Source organism: Chroicocephalus ridibundus, chromosome Z, assembly GCF_963924245.1.
Source record: "Chroicocephalus ridibundus chromosome Z, bChrRid1.1, whole genome shotgun sequence".
In the NCBI taxonomy this organism is placed as follows: domain Eukaryota; kingdom Metazoa; phylum Chordata; class Aves; order Charadriiformes; family Laridae; genus Chroicocephalus; species Chroicocephalus ridibundus.
Genome location: NC_086316.1, coordinates 51,456,522 through 51,478,980, shown reverse-complemented (window position 1 = coordinate 51,478,980; position 22,459 = coordinate 51,456,522). Strand labels below are relative to the sequence as shown.

Below are 22,459 nucleotides of genomic sequence, written 5' to 3'. Positions count from 1 at the left end.
GAAATAGTTGTATCTGGCAGAAGGTATCTTTCAGCAGCTGCAATTGATTATGTTTGACTTCTACACTTGTGGACTCTTTTTTTTTTTCAAAGTAAAGAGTTACGTATAATTGCTATGTTTGTTCAGAATGAAGAAAAGAAAACTAAGGGAGTTACAGCTACTGCCACAAACTATCACATGGGTGCTTATGGAGAAGATGGAGCTACACTCTTCCTAGAACTGTGCAGCGAAAGTATGAGAGAAAACAGAAGTTTTAGAAAGGGAAATTCTAATTACCTGTAAGGGTAAAAAAAACCCACTTCATAGTGAGCATTGTGAGATATTGGAGCAGGTTGCCTGGAGGGGTTGTTGAAACTCAATCCTTGAGGATACTCAGAACTTGGCTGGACAAGGCTCTGAGCAACCTAACCTGACTTCAAGCATGGCCCTGCTTTGAGTGGGGACTGGGACCAGATGACCTCCAGAGATCCTGTCAGCTTAAATTATTCCATGGTTTTATGACTCTACACATTCTTATTAGATACCTGTCAGTGAGACATAAGAAATTAGATCGATATGTGCAGACCCTTTTGGACTCTTAAGCTGTGCTTGGATTTCCAGCACTGTAGTTTACAGTATTTTTCTTAAATTTATGATAATGGGGACAGTGATGTAAAAGGGGAGTTAGAAAGGAAAGATGCTAAATACTTTGCAGCTGAAGTGTAGAGGAACTGGCTAGTCTAAGGAATTCCCTTTTGATCTTTATTGCTGTTGAAAAAGAGACTGAAACTGGCTTAGGGAGTGCAGATGCAGTTAGCAAATAAAGCACAGAAAGTGGTGAAGGCTGAATAAACTGGAATATACTGACTAAATTGTAGTGAATTAACTAAACCAAATGAAAAAATCGGATGAGGAGATTGAAAAAAATTTCTCACATTTGACTTTTCCATGGGAAAAGTTTTTTCTGGGAAAATTCAATCTGACCTTGTCTGTGCTGAAATGGTTCGTGTAAAAAGAGTATTTACTTTATTGTGATGCTAATCATATTGTTACATTTCCTTATTTGTAATATGTGAGGTCCTTGAGATGATATCAGTACATGAGAGTAAATTATTTTAATGTGTTTGCATCCCATAAAATATTTTTACTGGAGCTCAGCAATTACAAGCTCGATTTATATAGATAATTTTATAGAGGAAGTATTAAAACTTAGTTATTTTTGAATATATAGAAGTGGTTTGGAAATTCTTTATGGAGTGTAGTACAAACTCTCACACAAGGAAAGGCGTGTAAATGCTACAGGGGACCTAACATTGAAATACACATATGAATAATACATTAGTTGATATACAGTACATATAATTAGAATTGAAAGAGTAAAGCAAATTTATAAAATATTTAAGCTGAATAGTGAAGAACACTGCAGAGAATTAAATGCATTTCTTGTTTTTTTAGCCTGACAGTTATATGCTACCAGTATGTAGCAATTTCCCACACTTGAGAAATTGACTGGATCCTGCACATGCAGTGAAGCATAACTAAAGCAATAGTTTATAGATATGATAGAAAACAGTAGTATTTTTCTCAATATAAAAGGGTAACCTTCCATCACCAAGTAGGAATGTAAATTACTCAAATAGGTGTTAGAATTTAGAGTAAAAATAAATGGATTAATTAAAAGAGACATCTTTGAGCATGACCTTTGTCATAAGAAAATCGTGAAGTTATTTAAATCTAGTATCCTCTGGGGGAAGGGCTGTTGGGCGCGGTTGATTTTGATTTTTTGTGTTTTCAAAGCTGCTGAGATGTATTACTTTTTGTCAGACAGCTGCTAAAATTGTACATTTCTTTGAGAAGTCAGTACTACATATGTCCAGGGGACCTTGGTCTTGTCTGGAACTATGTTTTTAAAAATTGCAAGTTTTAATATCACATATAAATTGAAGGAATGATTTGATAGAGTCTATTGTAGCGATTAAAAAATCTGCTGTAATTCGTTTTTGCTTTCAGAATAAAGCTACTGTTTTGATTTGAATAATAGGCTGTACTTAGTGAACAGCTTTCTTTAAGAAAATTCAGTGATAGGAGCTGAAGGACTCTGCTGCTCTATATTCCATGCTTAAGGAGGAGTTTTTGATATTGAAGAAATCACTATCGAGCATGGAAGGTACTAACAATTAAAAGAGGCAGGTTTGCAATGAGAATAGGTGTGGGATTTGACTGAGTGCCAAATCATGAATTTCTAGCCTGTCTGCCAGTAGTTTGGTGTCTTTCTGGATGCCCTTGTAGGGTGTAACAATAGATTTCATTGCCTGCATAGATGGGCAGCAGTTAATTAATGTTCATTAAGGTATTTTTAAAGCAGAAGAAGATCAAGACTAGGTTTTAGTACAACCATTTTTTCTTTTGGCTACCTGAAGCCTTTAGTTCTTTCTTAAGTGTGTTTCAGGGTTCTGTGTTACTTATTTGTGGTGTTATGTTAGGTCTCTTGGCTCAAGGAAAGGAGTAATAATAAGAAATATAGCAGGAATTTAAATTTAAGGGGGAACAAAAATACCATTGTGATCTGTATTTCTTCTGTTTACTATTTTAATGGGTTTCTTTTTTTCCCCTCTTGTCTTGTCTGTATCTCCTGTCAAATAAAGGCCAAGAAACACCAGGTCTTTCTAACAGAGACGTATGAAAACAACATGAGAGAGCTGGAGTTACTCTTGGACAGCTTTGCTATGTCAGGCCAGCGGACAGCAGGTTAGTTGAAGGTATAAAATGACAGATGCATCTGTCAATGTTCCAAAGTCACTACATTGTGGGAATTCTGCAGATGCCTCTTGCATTCCCTCTTCTCAACATGCTTTGATTTGATGACATGTTAAGAGCAGTTCTCACAGCAGTCAAATGGCCTTGCTAGCTGAGAAAGGGTGACGGAATGTGGACCTGCTGTTGTCAGCCCAGAGCTTGATTTACAAATGCTGGGGTGTATATGATCGGTCAGAAAAGGGCTCACTTGCTGTGCTCTAAATCCAACTGAGAAAAAAGTCCTTACAGTATACCTGCAAAGGGAACAGATGTTTTGCCTGAACTGAGCCAAATTCTGAGGCAACCTTCAGCAACTTAAAGGTCATATATTCCAAAAGGTTGTGTAGGACACATGATATAACACAATACTTTTTACTGTTGATTGTGGACTAGTACTATATTGCATTCATTTGATCTAATACAGAACATACTTCTCTGCTTTCATTAAAATTAATTGTAAGTCAGTGGTTATCACTCTGCTGCCTGGCTTTATATGTAATTATTGTATCTAACTCAACGTAAGTACTGGCTGCTTAAACGTTTGAAATAGTGGCTAACATAAAGAAGGTAAACTTTAACATCAAAGCTAGTAATTTTTTTTGAAGGTGAAAATAGTATGCTTTTTTAAATCTTCATTTAAAACTACCTATAAAAGTTTTCTCTATGGGGTTCTTGTTAGCAAATCACATACTAGACACAAAATGCTTCCAACTTACAGTGCAAGTAAACTGTAAAAAAAAAGAGGCAAAATGTTGTTTAAAGAGCAAATGGGTTTATTTTATGTAAATTGTGATATGTTTCTGCATTTTTTAGCAACAGTAGACATAAATGGGTCATATAACATCTTTAAATGAAGATGCATTTTTTTTGTGTCTGCACAAAAATATTTTTTAGGGGCCTGGTGCTCTTAAAATTGAATAAAGGAACTTATTGAGATTTCTGTTGTCCTTAAAAGACTAGCCTTTAATCTGTGATGCATTGATTTCCTCACATGGGCTATATGATATTTTATTTGGGAACTGGTATCAGTTTTATTCTGTAATTATAAATGTAATTCCTTTGGGTAATACCTGTAGGTTTACTGTAGATAAGTCAGACTGAAAAGCTCTTCAAAATGGTATGTTTTCCTCAATCTTGCAAAGTTCCGCATGCCCGGAGGGGCTTCAGCAATTCTGGGGGGAGCTGGATGCTGCTGCCAAAGTGCAGTTTCCAAGGCAGTAATTGTCTTTTGGGTAGGTTTTCTGTTCTCCCTAGTGGTAAACCTTGCAGAGAACGGCTTTGACCTGTTTCTATAATCTAGGGATTCAGTAACAGTAACTTCAGTATTAATTTGCTTTGTTTAAGGTAAACTTTGAAATTATCTTATTTAATGTGATCTTTTTTTTTAAGCTTCAGCATCTCTGCAGAGGCTCAGTTGAGCCAGGAAAACAAATTTAGCTTTGCTATGGATTGAGTCTTTATGGCTAATATTAAAATGGACACTAAGACATTTGTTCTACATATTTATTATGCTTCTAAGTGTGAAACTTAATTTTCTAATGCTATTGCCTTAGTGTTGTACCTATGAATTTATTATGTAACACTATTTCAATTTTCAAAAAAATGTTTAATGTAATCATATTTGAAATGGGAATGCCTAGGTGCCAGTAAAAGTAAAAACCTTAAATAAATTTTTGTAGTGTAATTAGCAGATGAGGGGCTACATGAGCCACAGCTGGCTGGGCAGTCTGTCTTTCTTGTTTTTCGTTTTTAATTTTCAACTCAAGTGGTTGAGAGATCTACTTAAAAATCTGTCAATATTGAAGGTCCAGCCCCTTCATTTAGGTTCTGACTGGGCTGTGATTATTGGGCTATACGGGAAAAAGAAGAGAAGACTTTATATTTTTAAGATTAAAAACCAAACTATTTTTAAAAGTTTTTTTTTTCCTCTATACATTCCAAAATAACAGGCATAAATCCACGTCTTCTCCTTTTTAAGTGACCTTTATAAATTTTCCACAGCATTGTTATTCATATAAGGCAATTTGCATTATTTGAGTTTGTCCCTGTTCATTTCATCATATTTTACAATTACTCAGCAACAGGGTTTGTACTCAAGGAAGTTTGTCTTCATTTCAGGAAAAAACCCATAATTGTCCTAGCAATCTGAAAAAAAAGGTGAACTGAGCATAAAGTGCTAAGAGCGTTAGTTGCTTGCAGTTAGTGACACTGTTTAATGCAGGCCACCAGTACTGTTTTGGTCAAAAATCTAAAACACAGCACCATATGAGCTGCTATAAAGAAAATTAACTCCGTCCTGGCCAGGCCCAGTACTGTTAGTAGAAAGTCTGAAGCAGCAGCTTTAAGAGTTAACTCACTTGAATACCTCCTGTTAGACTCCTGTTGAACGTGGCATTTTCCCAAAATTCTTCCCCCCAAACTCTTAGGTAATACTGGGCAAATGCTTCAAGTATTGGATTTTTTTATTCCTCATTGCTGAAGCAGGCCCTCTTCAGCAAGAGATGTGCCATTTGGATTATGTTGCATGTCTCCCGCATAGTTGCGTGAAGACAGACAACATTTGGCCAGTATTAAAGCCATAGGCTTGTTTTCAGCTAGGGCAGGATAGTGTAACGTGGTATTTCTGTTGGTGGGCTGGACTGCCTAGAAAATAGGGTTGCAGTAAAGGCAAGGAATGCCAGCATGGAAAGTTTACTGGCAGAAGTCTGGTTTGGGCAAAGATGATGTAAATTTAGATTGTTCAGAGGTGTGTTTCAGTGACAGCATTGCAGGCTGGGACTTTAGAAATGAAGATACGTTATTTATATGCTTACGAAAGGTATGGGATGGAAGACAACCCCTAGATTGACTTAATAAGTAGTATTTTAAACTGAGTGAGAACTGTGAGTTACAACTTCTCTAGAGCTAGAATAGTACTTTCTCTTTTCTTGCAACAAGACTGCTGCAAAACGTTCCTACAGTGGGTAGTAGTGAGAAGTCATAATTGAGAAGACAGGACTGGAGGCTTATATGTCCTTAACTAAAGCTGTGGTCAAGTGATAAAAACGATAGTAAAGTCTCTTTCTGAGAATGTGAAATCTAAACTTCTCACAAAATTTTATGATTTGTTCTTAGGTTGATTCTATGTGCAGCATTGCTATTTGGAACATCTGTAGGACCAGAGGTTTGGTTAAGGGCGCTGGAGTTTCATTAAGAAGATTTTGGGTTTCCCTGACTCTGTAGACCTTTAGAAGCTGTGGTAAATAAGCGTCCACTAGACTGGCTGATAGAAGAGAGCAGAAGCCTGTCACTGGGACGTACGTTCTTTTTAAATTCACTTGCGTGCTGTAGAGCAGATCTTGCTCCTGTTACTGAAAGCAATCTTGGAAACCTGCATTGGTTTGACTAGGTGTGACTTTGACATTAACAGTTGACTGTCGAGTCAAAGTGAAAAGTTAATGTCCAATCTGGCCTTCTGGTATTACAAAAGGGTTGAGAGAGAAGAGGCTAATTAATTGAAAAAATTTTCAGAGCGGCTGTTGGCAATACTTTCTGACTTCTGCATACGTGTTATGTTTTCCTCTGACTACCATTGGTGCATTATGTATAGCCTACAGGACAAATCTATAATTTTTTGTATAACACTTTGAGTAGAGTACCATGCTTATTAGAGAACACTAACCGTAGGATTCCTGAAAAAAAACCCCAACCTGCAAGTCTGTAAGTGCACCTCCTACAGCTGAGAAAGTTTTATAGAAAGCCAAAGAAGATGCTTAGAGTTCAGTGTCTGATTTGACTTTATGAGCCACCCTAGGTAAATTGCTTAGTGACACTCATCTTTCAGAGGTGCTAAAACACCTGTATCATCATTTAGTTCTGCTGGGAGTTATGATTGTTTAGTCTCTCTGGAGCTCAAATGCCACAGACTCTTTCACTTTTGCAAAATAAGGATACTATTAGCGTTAGTAAAGTTAGTTTTGCTTATAGAACATGTTAAGACTTGTGGAAGAGATTGTACTGTAATTTGTTACAAAGTAAGTTTATAAATGCAGCATACTAATATAAATAATGCTGAGAAGAAAAATCTGTCAATAACCTAGTATTTTGCTGTAACACCAGAAAAAAAAGAATAGTTTGTGCTTGGAAATTTAATATCAGCTGACATCTTGTGACCTCCTGATCAATACAGTGTTGTTTTGCTTTCTTAGCACATTGTACTACGGACTTTGGAATGCTCAAACTTGTTCATATGTCCCTAATTAAGGCAACCAGATCAGAAGTCTCTGTCTAAAGCTTTAATAAATAAGTGTAGTGTGTATATAATGGATATATCAGCTTTAAGATTTATAATTGAAACGTTATGTAGGACTTTGCAGACAGATAATAAATTTTTTTTACTATTTCCTTTGGAATGAAATTCAAGATCATTTAAAAGGTTTTTAAGACCTCTCCAAGCATAACAATCATGTGATCTTTGGCTCGGTAAAGCTTTGAGTAAATGAAGTACTGCATTATAATAAGCATGCTTAGTCACAACAGCAAAATAATGTCAGGAAAAGTGTAACATACTTAACTTGCAGGCAACATGTTTTTCAAAGTGTGTTATTGTGTGGTTCTAAAGTTGGCTGGTCTGACTGAATGACACAGACTTGACCACAGTAGAAAATATATGTGCGACTGCATACCAAATACATTAGGTAGAAATGTAATCCAGAATTTACAGTTCTGTATCTTGTATTAAAGCTTTTATACAAATGTCTTTCAGATGTATTTGCTGTGAAAGTGTGGCTATTCAGCTGCATCTCTTGTGGCAAACAAGGCTGCGGTTCAGTGTTTTGTATTGTCATGGAAGCCCTAACTAATTTTAATACCTCTCATCTATGGTGAGTAGTTTTCTCTCTGTGGCTTTAAGGCTTAATTTTCATTCTGTATTTTTCTTCAGGCACTTGTAAGGACAAAGATAAACCTCCGAGCCTCTCTGTCCTTGAGACTTTGAGGTGTACCTTGACAGCTTACCAGAACAAGCTGGAAGATACGTCTAATGAGGTAACACTTGCACTGTTTGGCTCTATATGTATCGCCTTCGGCCAGCAGCAGTACATACGCTTTGCTTGTAAAAAAGGTCAGAAGAGTGGGAATGTCAAGTTGACAGCTTCACGTATACCCAAAGAAATAATCTCTGTCACTACAATTTCTCTAAGCTTGCCCTACAGTGAAGTTTCACTTGCATGTTACATTTGGGGGGGACAGGGAGAGAAAATTTTTTAGTTTTTTTTTTTTAAGTTAAATTTGTTTTTGTTTTCTTATTAACCCTGTTGAGGTTACTTTTTCAATAAACATTCAGGAAAACGAGCCATTTCTATCTAGGATTTCAATGAAAAGATTGTGGTTTAAGAGTTGGGCCATGTATACCACAATATTCCTAAATACACAACACTGGAGCCTCAACAGTCGTTGGTATCAGATATGCAAATGTGCATGCCCGTGTACATTTAAAAATTGGCATAATTTTCTGAAATGAGTGTGTTTATGATGAAATCTCTTTTGGTGCTATTTTGAGGGCTTTTCGAGTAAAATAGGACTGTGACAATACTTTAAGTTATCTAAGACAATAATGGAAATATTTCAGTTTTGGAAGTCTTACCCTTGGAAAAAATCTAATGTTTTCCATGCAGTCCTACTGGCCTTTTATTTCACTGACTGAAAAGTCACAATTTTGCATTTATTTTCTCATTTGTGTTGCTAATGCGATTAAATTAATCCTCTTGGGTGTAAATGTTTTATGAATATGTGGCTTTAAAGGCTGTAGAGAGAAGTTAACTGCACTGTTAAAGCATTCTGTTCAAACTCATAATTAGCTTATCTTTCGATAAAATTGGCAAATACAATAAGGCAAGATGTGATAAGATTGTAAAAATTGCAGCACTGGGTTTTTTTTGCATTTCTAGGTTTTGTCTTTTGTTTTGACAAATGTGTAGTCTAGCTAGTCACTCACAAGGTTTAAATAAATAAATAAATAAACAACAAACAGAAGAAAAGTATATGGGCTTTTCCTCTTTTATTGGGAAAAGAATAGTCTCCCACAAGACCTTTGAGTTTGTTCAATGGGCACAAAAATAAGTGACCATGGAGACAATTATATTTTTGTAAACAGCAAGCACTGTTAGGTCTCTCCCAGTGAGATAAGAGAACCGATGTGTATAGTCATTATGAAACTCTTCTGAGACCCAAGTCTGGAAGCTGCAGAGTAACTAGGAACATATTACCCACAGCGAATTGTTATTTGGGAGGAGGAATGTCACGTGATATGCAGCACAGTTGAAAAGTCGACTCAGCAGGCTTTGGCTTAGTGATGTGCTTTGTTGTGAAACTGTGCCAGAGACAGCAGTGGGGAGACCAAGGGGGTGGCTGCTAAGAAAGCAAAGAGAGTATTCTGACAGAAAGAAGAATGAACTGTCAAGGAAAATAAATCGCAAGCAGAGCAGGACCAACTGATGACCTGCCACAAGACTTCCCAGTAGGACTGCGTGTGACTGACCCTGAAGTTGTCATATGGAGCCAGAGATCACCGAGCACCTTCATGGTGCACAGAAAGGGCAGTGCTCTGTCCTTCTTGATTACCCCTGCCCCCATTGATAACACTGCTTTTGGCTTTTTATATATTAGATATGTTTAGTAATAAAACTTTTTAATAATACAATAATGCACAAAGGGACTATGAAGGGCACTGTGCAATAAAACCAGGATGTTTTAATACACAGCAGTAAGGGTTTAGTTTTGAGTAATTACGTAGTGGTTCTTTTTATAGAGAGATTTTCAACAAGACCCCACATAGTGGTGGAGTTACTAATATATGTGTACATCTGAATGTATACGTGAAATATGCTGGTAAACTTGTCATGTGTCACCTTTAACTTGCTGTGTTAAACATTAGATTAAATGATCTGATTTGTTTGTGTGACTGAAAGGTATAAAAGTGTTTTGTTTTTGACATATAACAAGCCTTTAACTTTCTGTATAGTGCAGAGGCTAGAATGTGTTTGGGGAGAGGGAGAAGACTAGTAAACCAACAAAAAGACTGGAAATATTCCAGTAGCATTCTGTAATTCACTGTAATTATTTCTAAGGGTTCTGCCACGTCTCCTGATTTGATATCAAACAAAAATATAATTTCCAAAGTAATTTGTAAATTTTGTAAATGGATTATTTTACTTCTGAGCTGCTCCTTAATGCTCAAGTGCCAGCAGTAACTTGCACTATAATACGTTTCTATTCGATGCTTTCTTGCAGACATTTGTATTGCTAACCTCATCATCAGGGAACCAAAGATACAGGTTGTAATGATATGTTGTTATCTTTCTTGAAAGTGGAAAGTGAAGCTAGTGCACATTATGGTCATGAGCTACCTCTAAGGTGGTTGCTTGTAACACCACCAACGGTTCAGTAGTCACCATGCCTCGCAGGAATATTGCTGCTTTTTATGGGTATGTGAGTACTATCCAGCGCTCAGTAAAAAGTAGAGACCACGCTCATAGCAGGACAATTTTTGCAAATGGAAACTTGGAAAACTAATTTTCTCAAGCCACTCCCCAGATCATAATCTGAATTTATTATATTTTTAAATGCATTTTGAAGTCTGTGTTTTTGTCAGATATTTTAAGAGTTAACGGAAAAGTTAATAGTGGACTCAGTTTAGGATTCTGACACTGCTATTATAAAAGAGTTATTTAGTGCTTTTGTAATGGCACATTATTTAGATTGTATGGGATATCAATATTGTCAAAGGAACTGAAAACAATTTTTTTTAACATTTTTATACAAAATTCTTCCTTTATATTCAAGTGATTATGTAGCCTTCTTGTAAAAGCCTGTTTGACCTCTATTTTTCACAGCTTGGGAAAATGAAGTCTTTGTGTGAAAAGATCACAAAAGAACTTGAGATATCCAAAGAGAAAATGTGTGCTTTAAGTCAAGATGTTAAGGTATGGTTTCAAGAACTTAATGTAAAATTTGAAAGTTTTGCAAAAAGTATCTTTGTGGATTTAGCAGAATAAGTCTCTGTATCATTGTATTCTGTTGAGCAGACCAGTTTACCTTGCAAGCTTTTGTGAAGCCATGCCACTTTATTTAGTCCAGTTACCACCGTAGGTTACGTAACTGATCTTTTTAATGATTGCACTTCTGAAATAATTTGAAATAGATTTATCAATTTGCAAAGTATTGTTTTATATTGAAATCGGCATCGGTAATATTTTTTTTTGTCTTAACTGTTTTGCTCAGGAAGAGAATTTAATTACCTCTGTTCATATGGAAGCACATTTTATTAAAGATGTCCTTTTCTTTGTTAACTTTTTTGTGTTTATGTTTGTCAGAGAACTTAATGCATGTATGAAGCATCAGGTCATCCTTAACAGTTGTACAGTGTGCAGCCCAAAATTTCTTACAGTAAAGTCTACCTGGGAACTGATAAAAAACATTGTGAACTCTTTTCTTCAGTTTCTGGACAAGAAATATTTTTTTGTCTCTGTTTTTGGCTGACACACTGCTTTTGTAATGTCCTGTCTGGTTACATCTGTGGCCAAGGGATCGAGGAAGTCCTGAGGTCATGGTTAAACTTAATCTCCCAACTGGCAGTGTATTATATTACTGCCAAAATACAATGTGTCTACTCCCAGTGTTTCTCAGAATCTTTTGCTGGGGATATGATGCTTTATCACTTCAGTTTAGTCACAGATACTTCTGAAACACTCATTGAATCTTCATATTAATTGATACTTTCACATGATCTGCTGTCATCTGATCTGAACTTCCTTTCCTAATTTATGTCCAGAAGACTTAAGACTTATGTTGCTGCACCTTTGTAAGGCACCTAAAAATTTTGCAACCCATTGCAACAGGTACTTGTCTTCTTCATGCAAAAACTGAGTGTGCTACTCACAGACGGTGCTGTTTTTTATGCAGTACGCCAGTGTCTGATCTCTTTAAATTTTTTGATAAAATTGTATATATGAGTAAAAACTGGATCAGTCTGAAAACATTTGTGTTCGAAATTTAACTTTGCTTTAATCTTTTAATATTTCCATAAAGAAGAATAAAACTTGTCGTATGAATTTGGGAGTATCTTTTTTGTTATATTTCCTATATAAGCAGCTGTGATTTTATGAAAAACAAACAATGCTTTCAGTGTGACCTTTAGCAAACTTTAGCAGTGCTGGAATCCCAGTGCTTGTGGGAGAGGAAAGCATGTCTATCTGTCAACTCCATTTTAGCAATCTTCTGGCTGAACAGGGGTAGCGTACTAAGTTCTTTGTTTAACTTGTGAGAATTGGTACTGGTAACATAATGGATGAATTTGTGACCATTTTGGATTATTAATGTCTTCCCATGGTCAAACCTCCAAAGAGAGAACTCACTTTTTTTTTTTTATCATGCAGATAAAGAGTATAGTGGGTAAGAACAGCTGTCTGTGTTGCATACTGACTCAGCAGTAACAGATCAGAGATTTACTTATGAAAATAATGTATCTTTTCACTAGCTCTGAGAGCTCTCCACTCTGAAGAGGATAATTTGAGTCCCTGGATTCTGCATCTCAGCTGTGGGGGTAGAGGGGATTCTGAAGGTCACTGCATCATGGAGCTTTTAATTCTGAGATGGATTTCTGATGCTGTCTAGTTACAAGCTGTGGGGAAGGACTATTGTCAGTTTTGAAATTCTGTTACTGACAAGATTCAGTCAGTTTAGTCTGGAGTCTTCTGAATGCATGTGGCTATATGACTGTTTACTTCCTCAGATGCTGAGCACTGGAATAAGGTAACATTTTATAGAGTAAAACTCTTACCAGCCTTTCTGTTCCATGCCTGTGTTCTACAGGAAGCTGAGGATAACCTAAGTGATGCCAATAAAGAGTTAAATCATCTGCACGCTAAGTGTGCAGACAGAGAGACTTTAATAGGAACTTTAAAAATGGAACTACAGAATGTACGGCAATGCTGGGAGAAGGAGAAAGTACGTGCCACAGAGTCTGAAAATGAAATCCAGAAGCTTACCAGGGCTTACCAGAAGGATGTGGAGGTATTACCAGAGACAAGATGACTGTCAAAAAGGGTCTTTATTTAATCTCAACTTTATACATTTACATACATCAGATGGTTACTATTGGTCTTAACAGATTTATCCCCAAAATATGATTTTAAGATATGCATTTTGAAATATGTATTTAATATCTACAAGATCTCAGGACATATTGGTTCTCCTTCCTTCTGTATCAGAACTAATAGCTTAACCCTTGCAGTATTTTGAATTTTTTAACAACTGAATTTATTTAAAGAGCTGCGTCTGACAATTATTTCTTTCTTTCAAATTGAAAGTTGACAAAAATGTTTTACAATTGGAACATACAATAGCATCATCATCATGTGTTGTTAATTACTGATTCACATGGCAATTGATAGATAGCAAATGTGGAATTGAGGTACTTCTTGCCTGCATGCCACAAAACCTAGAAATTTTTATTTGTGACCTGTCAGCTCATTGTGGTTTGCTGTATGTGGGAATTGCTTCACGAAGTCTTATTTCAGAACTATTATCTCTCTCCTTAATGTTTGTTTACAGATGTTAATTTTGTTACTTCTTCCCCACAATGAAGCAGTTCTGTATGAGCAATAGCAAGGATACTCTTTATCATACTTGTGCATATTGAGCTCATTACTTCCACAGACTTGGACATGGATGCCAACTGAGTAAAAAGGAAACATTCTTTCCACCTCTTTTACAGTCTGGTATTTAAATAGTGTCCACATGAAGCAGCTGGAATTGTTATACACATCAGATAATGATTAAAGTGAAGGAAACGAGAAGCCTGGCTATATTGTAAAGTCAGCATGTCTACAACACTGTGGTTGCATTCAACATGTGTGAATTGATTTTGGGTCTTGGGATGCCTTTTTTCACACCAAATGGATAATTATCATCTTTGATTTATCACAGCTCAAGCAAAAATTTAATAATGGTGGCACACTGGATTTTCCTTGGGGAATTAGGAGATCTAGAAACAAAGTCAAACTAAACTAAACAACAATTTTTTATTGCCTAAAATACCATGAAATAATTGTGAGAAATGCACCTAAGTATTCTGAGAAAGGGCTCAGAAAAACCATAGTTCCCCGTCTCAGTTACCCACCATTTCTTCATGTAAAGCATCATTCAAGGCCGCTGGAAAACAACGTGAACCTTTACAATGGTTTACTGACTTTGAATAAAGGTTCTCTTTCTTGTGGCTTTTGAGGTACAGCTTTCTATTGTTGTTTTAATCAAAGTTGCGCGGTTGCATGTATGTACCAAAAGGACGAAGGCTGGAATTTCTGTTGCATGCTGTTGTTGCTAAAGTGTGTTTATAACTGCATCAATTTATTATACTACTTACTAAAATCAGCTAAATGAATGAGACATGACTTGTGGAATTTAACTGATGGAGCTATAAACCTATTTTGTCTAGCTATTTAGGCATACATAATCCACACAAAAACGACTTTTAAAAGATTTTAGAGTGATACTTGTATAAACAGTGTGCTGTGCTGCCAAGCCAATCAGACTTCTGCATGCTATGCAGTGGATACAATTTAAATGTACCTGAAAGTGTTAACATGAATGATTAACTTGCATCTACTAACAGCATGGAAATTTTTATCTGTATCAGGTCATGGTTGTCACCGCTGCAGGATTGAGCTTTCTTTATTTATATACTATGGGTAATAAGACAAATTTTGTAAAAAGTGTTTTCTTTCTCTGGGTTTAATAGGTATGACTGCAAATATTAACAAGGAATTGAATTTTGAAAAGATTTGAGAATGAGCTTTGTGGGTTTTTTCAGCTGTGCACATTACTACACATATGATAGCATCTCTTTGGATTCTATCACTATTCAGATACAACAGTTAATTTTTCTTTTTGTCTCAGGAGAAGCTAACCTTCCTCCATAGCTTATACCAGCGTTTGGTAGCAGGCTGTGTGCTTATAAAACAACCAGAAGGCATCCTAGATAGATTCTCTTGGTCTGAGCTTTGTGCAGTCTTGCAGGAGAATGTTGATGCCCTGATCTTAGACCTCAACAGGGCTAATGAGAAGGTAAGTGTCCTTAGGCACCAGCTACCTCTATTAAATTCAGTGACATTTGTCCACATCACAGTATCATTAAAAAGGACTGACATTCATCTTATTTCAAAAAGAATTTGGACGTTAATAATTCAATACCATTAATTATGGCTTGTCTACAACTCAGTTTGATGCCATTGCTGTGGGCATGTAAATGTGACTGAAGTCTGTATGAAGTCTCTAAGCTCCACTTTCTGTGCAGGACATGCTAATAGTACTAGCCAATATTAGCCACAGGGACCTAATTAAAAGAAAATAAATTAATCTTACTGATGAAGCAATTCAAAGAACTTAGTCATTTACACTAATAAAGCAAGTCTTTATTTTAGCATAAAACAGAAACAAAATGCGCTTATTCCAGGAACATCATCTTTAAATTATATGTTTGTGATTCAGAGGTACTATCTGAAAAAATGCCAGTGTATTTTTTTGGTTTAATAGTAACTTTTGGACTCTGAAATTTGTATTCAGAAATACAATAGAAGGTACTTATTTTTATAAAACACGCCAATATTTGTTTAAGGGAGAAGCTGTGCTTTCCTGAATGATTTTAATGTGAATAAGCTTACACAGCCTTTCTTCCCAGAAATCCCTGCATTTTTAGGAAAGATAAGACCTCTTTTTAAATAACTTAAACTGGCTCCACAGACTAACGTACGGCACTCTTTTAAGATTTCAGTTCATGTTCTGGCTCCATTGATCAGGCCAGTCCTATAGTCTAGCAGAGCAATCCCAGATCTTAGCTGCCCTGACATTTTGTTCTTGAGGCATAGGAACGGAAAAGCTTTTTCGGACGTTTCTCATCTGCTGGAATTGTGACCACTATTTTGGCCGCAGTAGGGGACAGCGCTGGTTACAGTGAATTGTTTTGACTTGGCCCATCATGTAGTAAATAGCCCAGCAGTCAATGAAAATTACTAAAGAGGGATAGTATAAAATCTGGATTATGCAGATTGGAGGTACATTTCTATTTTTCTTTTGGAGTAGAGAAGGAAAGGAAATGGCAGGACAGTGTTTGGGGGCAGTTGTGTGTTACTGTTTCTTGCTTTTTAATTTAGTGTCATTATTGAGATTTGATTTTGAGGTCTCTAGGGCTCTTTTTGTGTACTTACCCGCTTTTCAGGGATTTGGGGCAGTGTTGTTACCCGTGTTGTACCTGCTTTCTGACAATGAAATTTTTCTTCTGCAGCTTTGTGTGAGCTATTTGGAAGGTAACTTGCTGATATTCTCTAGTAACAAAGTGTAGGCATTGAGTATTTAGAGGTCATTATTTGGTTTGATTCATTCCTTCATTTAGTTTGCATGGGAGCTGCAAAGTTAACCACAGAGTGAATCCCTTCATGCTTGTTGAAAACACGTCATAAACTAATGAGCTCCTTGTGAGAAAAACATTCTGTATGCCAAAATTTCCTGAAATTATTTTAATACTGATTAATATATGGAATGTCTTAGCTTTCCAATGAAAGAAAAAATAAAATTAAGGTCTGTTTTTTCATTATTACTTGCAATCCTTGCAAACTGCTAAAGGACTGGTATACTCAAGATTACTAATTTAGCAGCACAAGATTTAATGCACTTGTTTCAAAAAACATGGGAAGTGTCCAGTTCAGGTTTCCAAAAAAGAAAGCAACAGATGTCTGCGAGGTGGTCTGAAGATGGCAAAAGTGAAACCAATGAAAATTTGTTATTCCAAAATATGTCTCAGTTTTGTTGCAAGATTCAAGGAATTTGTTGTGAAAGGCTTTTACTTAGTATTAATAAATATGTTGAAGAAATTACAATTTAGATTTTATGTTGGAATAGTCTGTGCTCAAATTAATATGAAGAATTAAAGAAAAAAGGTGTTTTGAGAGGTGAAAGAATTTCTTTTTAAATGCTTGTCATGCAGATATCTCACCTAGAATATGTTTGTAAGAAGAAGTCCAATACTATGAAGGAGCTTCAGCAGAGCCAGGAAGATGCTTTTAGCAAAATGGCTGACCAGATGAAAGCACAGGAAAGCTGTTGGCAGAAACAAAAAACGTATCTGGAACAGCAGTACTCAGGTCTCCTTGGGGAAGTTCATGCAAGGGCACAGGTATGGTGCTGTGAACTTTTGGTATTTTTTTTCTTGTAAATATTTAATGGATTATGTCAGTAACTTAAGCTCCTAACCAATTTAAGGTTGTTTGGGAATTTTAGTGTATCTTTAAAATAAAAACCACAACATTATGCTGGTATTAACTTCACTTATAATAAGAAATAAATTACTTTGTTAAAACATTCCACAAATTAATTGCTTAATTTGGACTAGCAGTTGCTGGTGATTTTATTTTTATGTAGCGTTGGAGTACAAGCTGGTAGCGTTGTTATCTAGGCAGTACAATGTCTGTATACACTTAGATGATTCAACAAAACTTTGTCTTATCTTTTTTCCATCCCATGTTCCAGTTTGCCTTCCTTGCCCTTTCGTGTCAATCTGTGAAGAAGACAGTTTCATTTCCTGTAGATTTCTATTTTGTGACTGACTTTGGGCCTGCAAATACCAGATTAAGCCTTTCCCTTTCTGGGATCCGTAGGGTTCATGGATGTCTGCTTTTACGGCTGTCTTAATCCTGAGTGCTTGTTTTATGTAAGAGTTGGCTGCTTTTTACCTATTGCATTTTGAGCCTGTTAGCCATATTTGTCTGCAAGATCACTGCCCTGTTGGATCAGAGGTGTGCAGACAAATATTGTAGCATTATTTCTGTAGGAGACAAGGAAAAATGTGCCACAAGTTACGGAACGTCTTGAAAGGATCTTTTACATACTACTGAGTGACAGTGTTTACATAAAGATACAGAATGCAATATTTAAATTTAATTATTTTAACAGGCTTTATTTGTGAAATTTTATAGGAAACATATAACCGGTGTAAGTGGAATGTACTTTCCAGTTTTTTGTATTTTATTGTAGAACTGTGGGTCTCATCACTCTAGGACATTTATTCTGTCACTACAAGGAAACAGTAGGCATTTGCTGTATTTTCCATCCAAAGATCAGAGTGTTAATTACAAGCATTTAAATGAAATAATCTCTTGTAGGTGATAGTTTCTTTCTGGAGTGGGAAGATGAGTGATTTTTCTTGTCCTGCTCCAAGCTAATGGTACATCATAGGATGCATCCTTTTGTTTGTACCTTTGTCTTCAACCAGTGTTCTATGCCTTCTTCTAGACATTTTTTCCTCAAAGCTCCTGGGTTGACAATTCTTCAGTTTTTTCAGTTGTTGCTATGTGTGCAAAGGCAAACTCAGAACTGTCAGTTCAGACTCAGTAGTTAACTGAGAGCTCTAACTGCACAGCAACATGAGTAGTGTGACTTGGAAATTATTGTTCTGGATTCTTAGAACTGCAGTAGAGAGTTGGGGCTTTTCAGAATGGTCTCCTTAGGATTGAAATGTAACATTGTAAAATCTGGAGGTTTTAGTAGCAATGACACCTGCCACTGTTTCTGTGCCCAGCCAGGACTGTTCAGGGTCCCTGACTCTAAGATGGGATCAGTGGATGTTAATAGGTACTATTTCACAGCCGTTACTGTAGGTCAGATGGATGGTGTAATCAGAAAGCAGTTTCGCTGTTTTTCTGTAGGGCAGAAGTTCCCAAAGTGGCCTTATCACAGATCAGCAATAAAAAAGGCACTCTATAGATACTGCTCTTTGTTCATGGTCTCCATGTTTGGAGAGTCAATGGAGCTTAAAATGCATATCCCTTTTCCTTGCCTTTTGTAGCAGGAGTGCAGTCCTCTTGATTTGATAGTGTGCCATGTTGAAAATGTTACTATGCTTGTTCCTTAGCCTCACACAAGTTATTTATTCAGACCGTACACAGTCTCGTAGGAAATGTCCTCTGAATTTTAACTATCAGTTGATGTTTGTTTATTATGTGGACATTTATTAATATGTCCTCATTTTTTTTTGTGGCAACCACTTAAAATAGAAGGGTTTTGTTCTGACATGCAAAAACATGTTGTAAGAGAAAAATCCTGTAACTACTTTAAAAATGTTAATTTCAACAGAAAAATAAAAGGTTTGCTAAATAGGAAAGGGGAAGAGTCCTCTGGAGAGAAAAAAATGTCTTTTATTGGCTTTTTTTTGTTTGAAAGCCTTGCTTTGCAGCAAGGTATGTGAATTAGCAAAAAGGCTGTGGTATCTTGGAATTGTATCAAAAATCAGTTCAATCAATGCAAAAGGAGAAGTACCCATAACTATACTGTTCCTGACCCACCAAGAGTCTTTGGTAGACATGTCTGGCCCATGTACTTAAAACACAGGAAAGAAGCGGAGGAAAGCGGTGCTGATGTTGTTTATTTCAATGTATAGATCTATATATTTAGAAAAAAAAAACAGCTGAAATATAGGAAAGTGTTTTGAAGTCATAGTGTCATTGTATTTCTAGTTTCCAATTCTGTTTTCATGCCAGAATAAAGGGTAAGGACCCAATAAGAAGTAGAATTAAATAGTGTCGCTAGTAGCACCTGATTTTTGTTAAGGATTCTTGGAATCCACCAAGCTCTACAACCCAGTGAGATGTCCCTCAAAGCTCAAACACTGAAGGAAGCCGGCTTGCCAATGTTTAGAAAAGAATTCTATGTCCCTTTCAAAAACTGTGCTTTTAAGCTTTGAAGAAAAGAATAGAAACTGTCAGGTAAAACAAAAGCAATTATTATCCAGTAAAACCAAGAAGGTATATTTTCTTACAAAACTTTTACATATCTGTAGTCAGAGATGGTTTTGTTCCCTTTTGCGTATTATGATATAACCATAAGTATTAAAACACTAAGCTTTTTTAAAAAATAAGTTTTAATTAGCCAGAGCACTGAATGTTAGTATTGCTGCCCAACAGCCCTGTAGGGATCACACTTTGTTTACTCAGATATTGGCCTTTCACCTGTGATGGCCAGAAACCATAAGCTGTTTTCTAAATTCAGCTTACCTTTTCAGTTCCTTCCAGTCATGCTATCAGTTTTTTTTTCCTATAAAAATCAAACACTGTAAATAATGCAGTAGCGCTGAAAGTATTGTACATGTTTATACTTAATTTTAGAGTAGCAAAGTGACATATGAGGCCTGTAAATTGCATTTTGTAATTAAATCTTTTAGTTACTTACTCTATATTTGTATCACTGAAAGTATTTTAATAACACTACAAATTCGCCCTCTTCCAAAAAAATAATAAAATATTTATTTGGTCAAAGACATTCTGAACTGACTAGGGTACATCTCTGTGGAAGCATGGAATCTTTTATTTCCATTCTAGGGGTAGGTGTATTGTTTCTTTTTTTCCCCTGTTGTGCTTGCAGGACGGATGAGGGAGAAGAAACTAAGGTGCCCTCTTCACCACTTGCTTGGGACCTGTACCAAATAAAACGCATGGGAATGTGGCTGGATGATACCATTTTACTTCTCTTTTGGCCACTGCTAACAGGAATACCCTCTCCCCATTTTAACAAAATGGCTTACAGCTCTGAGAGGTAGCTGAAACTTAGCATAATGCTGTCTTTTCTTCATCATATGGACTTATCATTTCAATTCATGTTTGCCTTTTTGTGTCCATGTACTGTAACTGGAGCTCAAGCATGTAACAGGAGCTTGTGGATTCTTTCTGAACAGTGCCTAAAATTTATTATCTCCTTATATCACTGGATCCTGTGTAAATGTAACCTCAAGTGGTTGTTCCAATCACAGAGGACTGTCATGCATCAAGAAGCCAATCTAAGTCTCTGAGGTCCCAGCAGAGTGCCTTGATTCCTGTGCAAGAACTGCATGTTTGCCAAAGCAACCAGTCTGCATGGTCTGACCTTAGTCTTGGCATTCCCTGGCTTGTTACTCTCTTCATTTTGCTACACTGGTTTACAGTTTTAAATCTCCCTCTTGCTCTGTTTCAGGGCATATAGAGGAAAAGAAAAAATGATCTGTAAGTTGAAAAAAATCTGTAATGGTAGTAATCAAAACAAAAATATCTGTATTACACTCTTCTTTTGAAAACTCAATTCTGTATGAGAGCTAATTAATCTGTGAATATATAAGTAGGGGGTTGATTACAAAGTAATTAAGAGATCACCTTTACTTCCCCTTTCCCAGCTGCTGCCAATCTGTCTAGGTTTATCTTCCAGAGTCGTCTTTCTTTTTTTCCTTTCTTACATTAACTTTCTTTTTGGCTTTGAAGAGCAATGTTCTTTCTGAATTTGGAGCATGTAATTACTTATTGTTAAGCCAACTCATAAAAGTATATTGTGGACAACCAGGTACTGTTGGGCTTTCTGTGAGCTATCACAGTACTAATGGATTATTGTCAGAAATCTGGAGTTGAAGATTGTGCAAATTTTCCTTGTGCTATTGATTTGTTTTCATTTATCCGGTTCTATAACTGTTTGCTAGGAGAGATGCTTTGACAGTCATTACTAATAACTTTTGTTCCTTTAATGTGTTATTTGAATGTGAAAAAAAATACTAATTTTCTTTTAGCTTTTATCTAGGAAAAATTATTTTGTTATTTTAAAAAATGTCTTCTAGTTATTTTTCTGGGCTTGTTCTTTCCCCTTACCACAGGAATACCAAGAAACAGCAGAGAAAAACAAGGAAAAAATCTATGTCCTTGAAAAAAGACGGGAGAAGCTGGCCCTTGAAAATGTTTCTGTGAAAAATACATTAATGCAGGTTCAGAAGGAGCATTCATCTCTCCTGGCAGCCTGTGCTCTATTGGCAGGTGCCCTGTATCCTCTGTATGGCCGATCATGTGCTATGTCTTCCCAAAGAAACCTCCTTCAGGATCAGGTCAACAGTTATGAATTAGTGAACCAGGAGATTAGGACCCTAGTTCATGCTCTCTCTGATGTAGAGGAAGATAATCAAGATGAAGCAAATCTGAAGAAAAGAAAATTCAGAGGCCTGATTCATGTATTCCGAAGAGGCGTGATTGCAGTCTTGGCAGCTAACAGACTTAAAGTTTTATCCCAGTCTTCTAGTTCCCTCTTCTCCTGGGTAAATGGCTTCAAAGAAGGCATTAGAATTCTAGTTTGTGTAGGAGACTCCAAAGGAAAGCATAATCTGCCAAGTAAGCTAATTGTTTTCTTCTTTGATAAGAGTTTTGGCATATTACATGGTTAATGAGTAACAAATAGTAATGTAATTATAAATAGAGTGTAAAGATAAATTTAATGGCGTTTTGAAAAATGTAATTTCTGGATTTGTAATTTCTTGATTTCTTGACAAGTGTAATTTCCCCTAAAAGGAGATGCTTAGTCTGTTAAGCACTGAAAGAAAAGTTACAGTTGCACACATGAACTCATACTGTTCAATATCCTTGACATTGGTGTTACGGATTTCAGAGCTAGGTGCTACCGCATCTTCTCTTTGGTAAATATCTTGTAATATTCCTAAATGATTGACCATCACCTTATTTTTTGAAAATATATTTCCTCTTCTTTTATTAATCACTTTTAATATTTATTTCTACTAAAATGCAAAAAGTTGTTTTCTGATTCAAGTAAAATATTAGTACAGGATTTCTAACTTTTTCTTTAGAGATTATGTAGTCCC

The 22,459-nt window shown here is 36.2% G+C and overlaps 1 protein-coding gene across 5 annotated transcripts in view; it reads left to right on the top strand.

The window, feature by feature from the left end:
- The window catches only part of CCDC171 (coiled-coil domain containing 171), a 153,702-nt gene that overhangs the window by 43,508 nt on the left and 87,735 nt on the right, over window positions 1-22,459 (top strand). For all 5 annotated transcript variants that reach the window (XM_063320553.1, XM_063320554.1, XM_063320550.1 and 2 more), the window contains exons 10-16: window positions 2,625-2,727; window positions 7,697-7,800; window positions 10,647-10,736; window positions 12,625-12,825; window positions 14,710-14,877; window positions 16,793-16,981; window positions 21,470-21,974. In XM_063320553.1, coding sequence (XP_063176623.1) covers window positions 2,625-2,727; window positions 7,697-7,800; window positions 10,647-10,736; window positions 12,625-12,825; window positions 14,710-14,877; window positions 16,793-16,981; window positions 21,470-21,974 — 1,360 coding nt within the window. The remainder of the gene's footprint in view (window positions 1-2,624; window positions 2,728-7,696; window positions 7,801-10,646; window positions 10,737-12,624; window positions 12,826-14,709; window positions 14,878-16,792; window positions 16,982-21,469; window positions 21,975-22,459) is intronic.